We start from the raw sequence: 9,611 nt of genomic DNA, 5'->3' as shown, positions 1-9,611 counted from the left end.
ATATATATGTATGATATTTGAAGAAAATGTATACACACACACAAACACACACACACACACACACACATTATATATATATATATATATATATATATATATATATATATATATATATATATATATAAAATGTGTGTGTGTGTGTGTGTGTATATACATTTTCTTCAAATATCATATATACATAAATATTTGACCAGATGAAATGTACTTATAGGTTTAACGCGCATGCGCAATTCTACCGCGTGCCTTTTGGTGGCGCAACTTGCGCTCTGGCGGGGGGGGGGCAAAACACGGAAGAGTTCATTCAAGAGTGTGTGTGTGTGTGAGAGAGAGAGAGAACACACACACACACACACATCCCGACTAGTAACCGAAATTCCCAGGTCCTCTACAGACAGGTCGGTTGTTACCTTCTTATTAATTTCTTCACCAGGAACATGTTCCAGTAAAGTTCCTCCAAATGCGCCTTGGCACTCTTTCCGCGTCTCCCGGTGGCCTGAAGCTGAAATGTTCGCGAACAGATCGTTTTCTAACCTGGTTTTGTTGTGTGTAACAATCTCCCAGCTTACACTCGCCGACAGAGCCGGTAAGTGAACTCCAGAAAGCTGAAACAAAACATCTATTTGTGTGGAAACATAATAACAATGTCCACCAACCTCCCAGGGCTTCCAAGCGTGCAGCACAAACCGGGACATTTCTCCATACTAACCTGTAGATTATCTTCTAATTATCCTAAAAAAAAAAAACTTTGTAAGTGATTTATGTAATTGTAAAATGTAAATATCTATATAATGAAAATGTTTCAGGTCAGAGGTTTGGTCTGTAGAACTCTTCTCATTAGTGGCATCCCAAATGACTCCCTGTTCTCTCCACCTCTGCCCTTTTCTCTGTAGATACACTCGTTGGTTCTATAAGTTGAAAGCTCCCTATTTAGTGCACTAGAGGGGATTTAGGGTTGAGCTCTTTCTCATTTAAGTTCTATAGCTAAATTTTTTATAGACATAAAAATGACAATTTGTTTGTTTTGGAGAAAAAGAAATGGTGAAGTGGTTGAATAAATGTGGCAGAAAGAAAAAGTTTGCTTTGTGTAGTGTGTGTGAGAGGTGAAGGTCTGATGAGATGGAGATATGGGGGAAAATGCTAAAGCCTGGACTATTGGGGGGGGGGAGAAAATATATATAATTATTTTTATTTTTTTCATAATTTTGGCCATGTATTTTACTATTAGTTTATTATTTACTATGTAGATAATTGCACTTGGTTTGCACAAAAAAAAAAAAAAAAAGCTTTCAGGTTCAAGTTTATTCCAGATTTCTTTTAATGAGTCAGTGTGCCAAAATTTTTGCATCGCTGGTTGTGGTGTGACTCGACTTAATGTTTTTGAACCTGCCACATTGTTTCTCCTTCCTTTTCTGAATATCTTTCATCTGACATGAAAACTCACCACACTACATACATATACATTGCTTTCTGTTCCATATTTAGTCCCTATATATATATATATATATATATATATATATATATATATATATATATATATATATATATATATATATATATAGAGAGAGAGAGAGAGTGTGTGTGTGTGTGTGTGTGTGTGTGTGTGTGTTATAATATCCTCCACTCTTCTAGGAAGATGTTTCATTAGATTTTGTGGAGATCCATGGTGTATTTCTTGAGCGTTCCTGATAGGATCAGGTGTACGCTTTTGTGCGTTCACTGTTCCTCCATGCGGTCTGACTGATAAACATGTTTTGATTTCAAGTATCCAACAAAACACACCTATCTGTTACACAGGAAGTGCTGTGAAGGTGCCTGGAGATGATGGTCTCCTAACCAAAGCAGATCAGACAGTTGAATGAGCGTGGATTTCTGATCATGCTTCGTAGGAACGTTTTTATGATTTTGAGTTGATCGATTATTTGCTTGCGTGCATGTATCAGTATTTCGCAATTGAACTTATTGAAATAAGGCTGTTATATTGCTTGTGTGGATTTGTATTGTTTTATGCTCCTACAGAACCTAATTGATATTTACGGTACCCATTATGCAGATCTATCAGTCGTTGGTAACGCATGTGTACTGAACTGTAGTTTTTTCACGAAAAGCTCATGATTTACTGCTCGAGTCAATAAAAATCCATCCCACTTTAGCTATTTAGCCGATTTTTCCGTTCTGATTAGTGATTAATAGAAGAGAGCTCATCAATAGTGCCCATCTGTGGGTCGATACATTGTGCACTTCCATACCTTCTGATTTACAAGCTTAACTTATCTAATCTTTATCTCCTGAATGAATCGATCCAGATTTCACTATTTTGCACTTTCTTGCTCTTTCTCGATCCGCAGTTGTGTTTTATGTTTGTTTTTTTCTCTGATGGACCTCCAGACGGGATTCAGGTGTGGACCTGGAAACAGTATTGCAGTTTTAGCCTGAAATCAAAAGCAGGATATCAGTGACCGACAGTGACCATTGTATCTCAGGTGCTCAGTCTCCCTCCGTTCCTGTTCTGGATTATTTGTTGTGGTCCACACCACGCTGGTTGTTTTTATTTTTTTAGTTAATGACATCAACGCTCGCTCACCTGCCCCCAGGTGTGTCTTTCCTGTTTACTCTTTTCCATCAGGCTTTCTCTCTCTCTCCCCGAGACGGGCTCATGTGCACGTCTGGCTTTGCTTTATTCCACACCACAAAGGCCACTGTGTGTCCACTAGGATTGACGTAACGCAGCGTAGGTAATGTGCCGGTAGTTTTACGCCCTGCTTAACATAAACCTCAAAGCAGCTTTGTGTTTTGGGCTTTGAGGAGCGCTAGTTTTGGAAAGCTTTTTCACCAGAGCATGAGAATGGTGTAGGAACATCTTGAAGTGTCATGTCAGACTTTAGGGTTGTCCAAATAAATGCTTGTTTTTTTCCCTTATGCACTATCAGTACAGTAATATTGTGGAAATTTGGCTTTTGGTAGATGGAGGTTTTGGTCACATTCGTGTATTTAGCGCATAAAAAGTCATGTACTGAAGCACCTTTGCCTCAACACAATACCAATGCACAGCACGTGTAGGTTGCGATGCGAAATGAAGATGAATCGGACGAATGTTTGTACACAAAGCGTTAGTCACCCCTCTACACTCCTTCTCAAACATGCGAGTTAAACATACTCGAGGCACCAGTGCTCAGCCTTCCTGTCCTTTTCTCCTCTTCCTAATTCTGTCGCCCAACATCTGGATCGAGTCCTCTTCAATTGGAAACACTGTACATCTCAGGATGGTTCCATATCAACAGCTTAAATGTCCATGAAGTTATTGAGCAACTCAAGAACTGTGCGAATGTAATTGGCCTGTAATAAAAATTCGTCTCCAGTGGTTCAGGAACACAGGTTGCATGAACTGCTCTGTATCTAAGCATCTATCACTGAACAGCACACCTCAACAAAGATACAACTGTAATGAATAGACATTTGGTGATGAGGATGGGGTTCCTCTTTTGAGGCTGGTTTCTCTTAAGGTTTCATCCTCATGAATTCTCAGGGAGTTTTTCCCTGCCATAGACACCACTGGCTCGCTCATAAGGGATCAACTTCCAATTACAGTATCTCACAAAAAGCTGCATTTCGGCAACCAAATTAGTATCTTCTCAAGGGACAATACTATAGAAATAAAACTTGAATATATATTACTCAATGTGCAGCTCGTAAAGCAGAACAGATTTACTGCCCTCTGAAAATAACTCGCAATACAGCCTGGCAAAAACAATGAGTACACCCCCAGTGAACATGTCAAAACTGTATCCAAAGTGAGCACCATGGGATTCACTACAGCTTCACAAGTTGTTGCTTGGATCCTCTTCCACTAGTCCATGACATGACATCATGGAGCTGTCGTATGTTCGAGACAATGGCGCAAGTATCTTTTCTATAGTATTGTCCTATAAGATGTACTATAATTTCTGCTGAAATGTGCGGGGTGTACTCACTTTTGTGAGGTACTGTATAAGGAACAAACGTATAGGCTCTTTTATAAGCACTCTGTAAAGCTGCTTTGAAACAGAGAACGTCCTCACTGATGGTGCTTGGTGCTTACCATTAGTTATAAATGTAAAATTCAGTACTAGGGGTTGATGGATGGCATCTGACGAGCATTTAACAAATAGAAGAGCCGAGTTCAATGTATTGACGCTCAGTACTGAGCATGTCGGGGATTTTTTTTATATCGATATTGGTTTTGAAGAGTCTTTAACAATGGAACTTGTCCCTAAGCAGCTTTGCGGAAATAAATTGTTAACGAATATACATTTGAATCATAAGTCATATGTCATGAGTGGCGCAGTGGCAAGGAAACACTCCTTGAGATGGTATGAGGAAGAAACCATGGAAGGAACCAGACTCTCAAAGGAGCCCATCTTCATCCATTTGTTCTGTTTCCATCATTGTTGAGGTGATCATCTGTTCTCTGATTAAGACTAGAATGCAAACCTGTTCAAGGCAGCTGTAGCCTTGAGCCCTTTAAATAAACCGTTATATATGAATTAATATGGACTGTTTATATAATTTACAGTCCAAATCCATCTTCATGGTTCTTGAACTTAACCCTCCACAGTAACCTCATGTATCTTCAGGCTGTTCATGTTGAACAAGGGCATCAAGATAAATCATCCAAATCCAGAAAGAATTTTGTCCTTATTCAGGAATGACTTTGAGGGCAGAGAATTACCCTCCCTGAAAATTGGACTGAAACCCTGCCACAGAATCTTCCACCGTGGGAAACAGTGCTGAACGTGCACGTGAAACACACTCGGTCCCACCTCCTACACTGATCCCGAAGACCTGCTGCTACCAGCAGCTGACCATCATGAGCAGCCTGCGAATACTCTGGAGGAGTCGCATTCCTCTCCTCACCGCCGAGCTCAGACTCACACGTATGTCTGGAGTGTATGCTTTTTGTTGCGACTTGTCTCGCTCACACAACATGCACACTTTTTGAAGTTCTGCCTCGGATGCTGCTTCGACATGCAGCTTGTCTATTCAATTATCCAGGATCTCGTGTTGTGTTCAGTCGTCTCTGTCCTGGGTCATGCAACTATTCGCTCCTCATGTCACTAGCATTGGCTTTTCATAGGGAACCTCGTCTCTAATCTCCACATTTAAGGATTTCGGCTACGTCTAGGCTAATCCGGATAAATTTTACAAAGCCGTTTAATCTAAAAATCGCAACTAAAATTAATGTACTTTTTTGTTAGCGGGAAAAGGTTGTGTTTGAAATGCTGAAAACAACCGTTACTTGAGTGTACAGTATGGAAATTCATCAGAGTCATAGTGCAGTGTCAGCCATGCTACAGCACCCACTGGAGCGGAGAAGGTCAAGGGCCTTGCTTAAGGGCCCAGTAGTGGAAGCTTGGCAATGCTGGGGTTTCAACCCTTGACCTTATTATCAGCAACTCTGAGCTTAAACATTTGGAATGCTGAACTGTACAGGATACTGAGCTGTACGGAATGCTGAACTCGAATTGTTGCTGAAGTGTACAGAATGCTGAACCATACAGGGTTTTGAAGTGTAGAGAATGCCAAACTCGATTTGTTACTGAAGTGCATGGAATGCTGAAATGTATGGAATGCAGAACCCTGTCACTGTAGATTACTGAATGCTGATGTAAAGGTAAAGGTGCTTCGTATTTGTCACATGTACATTACAGCACATTGAAATTCTTTCTTCACATATGCCAGTTATGTTAGAAAGCTGGGGGCAGAGCGCAGGGTCAGCCATGATAAAGCGCCCCTGGAGCAGAGAGGGTTAAGGGCTAGAGGTCGACCGATTAATCGGGCCGATAATCGGCTGATTGTGCTGCAAATTAGGCCGATTTTTAGGCAGACTCGTCTGAGACAACGAGATCAGAGAAAACGCTGCGAAAAGAAACTTAAGTCGGCTTGAGAACACTGATTGGAAAGACGTGGTGTTCAATAAATGTTTAATTAAGGCAATTTTCTGTATCATTTCTTATTAATTAGGAATTAGATTTTATGACACGAAGGGGGAAGAAATTTGCCATCGGCTGCAATGGTTTCTAAGTATCCCGGGGTGGGGGTCTTGGGGGGGAACATATTGGTCAACATCTGTTAAAGGCCTTGCTCAGCCCAAAAGTGGCAACTTGACAATCCTGGGGCTTGAACCCATGACCCTCTGATCAGTAATCTGGAGCCTTAACCACTGAGGTACTACTTGTTCCTAATGAAGTGTTCCACTTGAACCGAATGCCGAACTTTATCGCTGAAGTGTTTGGAATGCTGAAATGTTAATATTTTACTATTTACATGGGGGTACCGAAGGGTACAAGATGCAGAAACTAAATTGTTACAGAAGTATCTAGAATGCTGTAACACTGAAACATATGGGATGTAATCCATACACACACAAAAAAAAAGTGTACAGATTGCAGAGGCGTCCTGGATACCAAGGAGTACCAGTGCCCCCAGGTATACCAGTTCATAAAAATGTAATCATCATAATATAAAATAATAAATCATTTGGAATGTTTGGTAGATTCAGGCTGGGTTATAATCATATCGTTTTATGCGATTGGCCACTACTGCCTGAGGTACTTTACTAACTTATAAAATTTATCACTACCCTCCAACCAATCAGATTGTAGAATTTAACATTTATTTCGACATATGTCTGGGTATTGGGCGCATCTGTGAATGGATACATACAGTATTTTGCTGTTTTCCCCCTCAGAAGATGGTTGCGGCCAGTCAGACCTGGGTCCACAGAGTGGTCTCCTGTCCTCGAAGAACTACCCGAACGAGTACCCCAACAACTCGCTGTGCGAGTGGAAGATCCGCGTCCACGACAGCCTCAGGATTGTTCTGAAGTTTAAAGATGTCTCTGTCGAGGGCGTGGACTGCGAGACAGACTATTTGAAGGTCTTCAAAGAGAGCCATGGGACGACTTTTGGTAAGATGATGATAAGTCAAATGTTTTTATTTAACCACTGATGTGGTGATGAAGTGGCTCTGAAATTCTGTGAGGCTTTCTAACAAATCTGAGAATCCTTCAGAGAAACTTTTTATAGGAATATATATATATATATATATAAAAATATATAATATACTAGCGCAAAGTACCCGTGCTTCGCTACAGAAGGCAGAACGCTAAGCAATATGGCAATTAGCAGTAAGCACTGAGCAGGACTGGATGATCAGAGATCAGAATACCGATACAGGGCAAACTACTTTAAAAATAATTTTTATCGTGCATCTAACATCTAATAAGAAACAATGTACTAAGTTTCATTAGGATCCATAATGTTATTTCGAAGAATTTACAATGCGTGAGAAATCGCGTTTTTCGCGAGTTAGCCGCGATCCAGGGCGAATTTTTCGAAGGTATGTTCCAAATTTCATTGCAATCCGTTCAGTGGTTTTTGAGATTTCATGATGAGTGAGTCAGTCAGTGGTATTTGAGCTTTATATATATATATATATATATATATATATATATATATATATTACACACACACACACACATCTGGTCTGGAAACAATAGGCATGTGCTTAAACCTGTTCAAATCACCAGATTAACCTGTAGAAGATGATGATCGGAAAGGTTGGAGGTTTACATCCCACCACCACCAAATCACTAAATCAGGGCTGAAAGAAATCTCTCAGATTTCCACTTTCCAATTAGCAGATTCATTTCCCAATTCCCCAAATGACCAAATGCATCCAAACTGCGACAGGTTTCCTTACCCACACCAGTTGCTACTGTTCTATGATGCTGCCCATCAGCTATCATCAGCTGTGTAACTTGTTTTGCTGGTTACCCAAACAAAAGAACAAGAAACAACTATTCTGTAAATGTTTATATTATTTACAGTCCAAATCCATCTTCATGGTTCTTGAGCTTAACTCTCCACAGTAACCTCATGGATCTTTAGGCTGTTCATGTTGAACTAGGGCATCAAGATAAATCATCCAAATCCAGAAAGAATTTTGTCCTTATTCAGGAAGCACTATACCCTGTAACTCCACCAGCACTTCCTCATAGGAACAAATTGTGTTATTTGTATTTTTTTGTACTTTAGAAATATGTACACGAGCCTAAAAGACTTCCTGAGGTAAATATTGTTCTGATGTCACGTTAATGAGTTCAGCACATGCTAAGACATTGTGCTTCTATTTTAAGCATCAGATGGGGATTCCACCTGGTGAAAATAATGTGAAATCAGATGGCAGCAGTACACAGTTCCAAGTCCAATTGTGGGAAACCTTTTTGAATGGATGACTGAGTGTATTTTGGAGCCTTGGCAACCATATGCCATGGATATTACACGACTAAACACAAAACAGACAGCTTGTCATTTAAACAACACCGTATCCATGGTGAAGCATGGTGGTGGTAGTATCATGCTATGGGGCTGATTTGCTTTAGCTGGTACTTTAGTCACGATTGAGGGAATCGGAGTTAGCTCCAAATACCGATTTTTCTCTGACCAATTAGTGATCTGATTTCAATCATGTGTCAGTATGTGTTTTTTGATACTCTGACAAGTAAAAATGGTCACATGGCGATTACAGGATGTAGAATCCTAGACGATCGTGTGTTCCATGATGCAAGGCCTCATCGTCTGATAGAAAAGTGTTCCAGTTCTCTACATCTCAATCTCTATATCTCTATCAATAGAAGGTAATGTTAAAATAAAGACATAGCACAGATTCATGAGAGATGTGACATTTCTCTAAGTCCTGTGTGTCAGAGGATATTGGAAAATTTCGTATGAACAACTACGTAATCATCCCGAGATCATGTTATTCCTTGAGTGTGTTATTTGGACCATGGTTTCACAAGAGTGCACGAGGAAGTGATTCACATGAGCAATAGTTTCTTGTGGGATGATCTGTTTGAAACCAGAATGAGGGAATTTTACTGTCTGGGTGTCTGATACTTACAGGGGATTTGTAATGAAATAAACTAGACAGTTTACAAATATGGCAGGAAATCAAGTGAAATAATTTGGAGCAATGTATGTACTAGCTAGAACACAAAGCGCTATAGAAATTAATTAAAATAGAATTTATGTAAGCAAATTTATTTTTATATTTCTTAAGCATTATAACAAATTAAAAAATAATTTTGCCATATATAAATATGGTGTGTGTGTGTGTGTGTGTGTGTGTGTGTGTGTGTGTGTGTGTGTGTGTGTGTGTGTGTGTGTGTGTGTGTGTGTGTGTGCGCATATGTTGGGAGAATTGTCATAAACACACACCATAGATAATACAGTGCCATATCGAAAAAATCATTTTCCCCAAATGATCCTCACAACCTGGTAGCAACTTTTCGAGACCCGGTGTATGGAGACCTCTGAATAAGTGATCTTAATAATTAGCTAAAATAATTGCTAAAAAGTAACTTTTTTATGGTTTATTGTAGTAATATTTATATACTCCAAATGAAGTTGCAAAAAACATAATTTGAATAATCTAAATATGAATTCTTTTGAATAATTGCATATTATTTATAAATAATTAATGCTTTCTTGATATGGACATTTATGTAGAGTGTATTACATGAAGAAATAATCTAAAATATAAATAAAATAATTAATTGCAAAAGATTTGATGTA

The 9,611-nt window shown here is 39.4% G+C and overlaps 1 protein-coding gene across 1 annotated transcript in view; it reads left to right on the top strand.

The window, feature by feature from the left end:
• Nucleotides 1-275: 275 nt before the first annotated feature.
• Nucleotides 276-9,611, top strand: part of dcbld1 (discoidin, CUB and LCCL domain containing 1) — a 37,671-nt gene continuing 28,335 nt past the window's right edge. Inside the window, exons 1-2 of the mRNA XM_083562486.1 lie at nucleotides 276-583; nucleotides 6,725-6,943. Of these exons, the coding sequence (XP_083418612.1) occupies nucleotides 505-583; nucleotides 6,725-6,943 (298 nt within the window). The 5' untranslated portion in view covers nucleotides 276-504. The remainder of the gene's footprint in view (nucleotides 584-6,724; nucleotides 6,944-9,611) is intronic.

This window comes from Silurus aristotelis, assembly GCF_946808225.1.
Source record: "Silurus aristotelis genome assembly, chromosome: 15".
Lineage (NCBI taxonomy): Eukaryota > Metazoa > Chordata > Actinopteri > Siluriformes > Siluridae > Silurus > Silurus aristotelis.
Note: the sequence above shows the minus strand (reverse complement) of the source record. Positions and strands in the feature narration are given on the sequence as shown.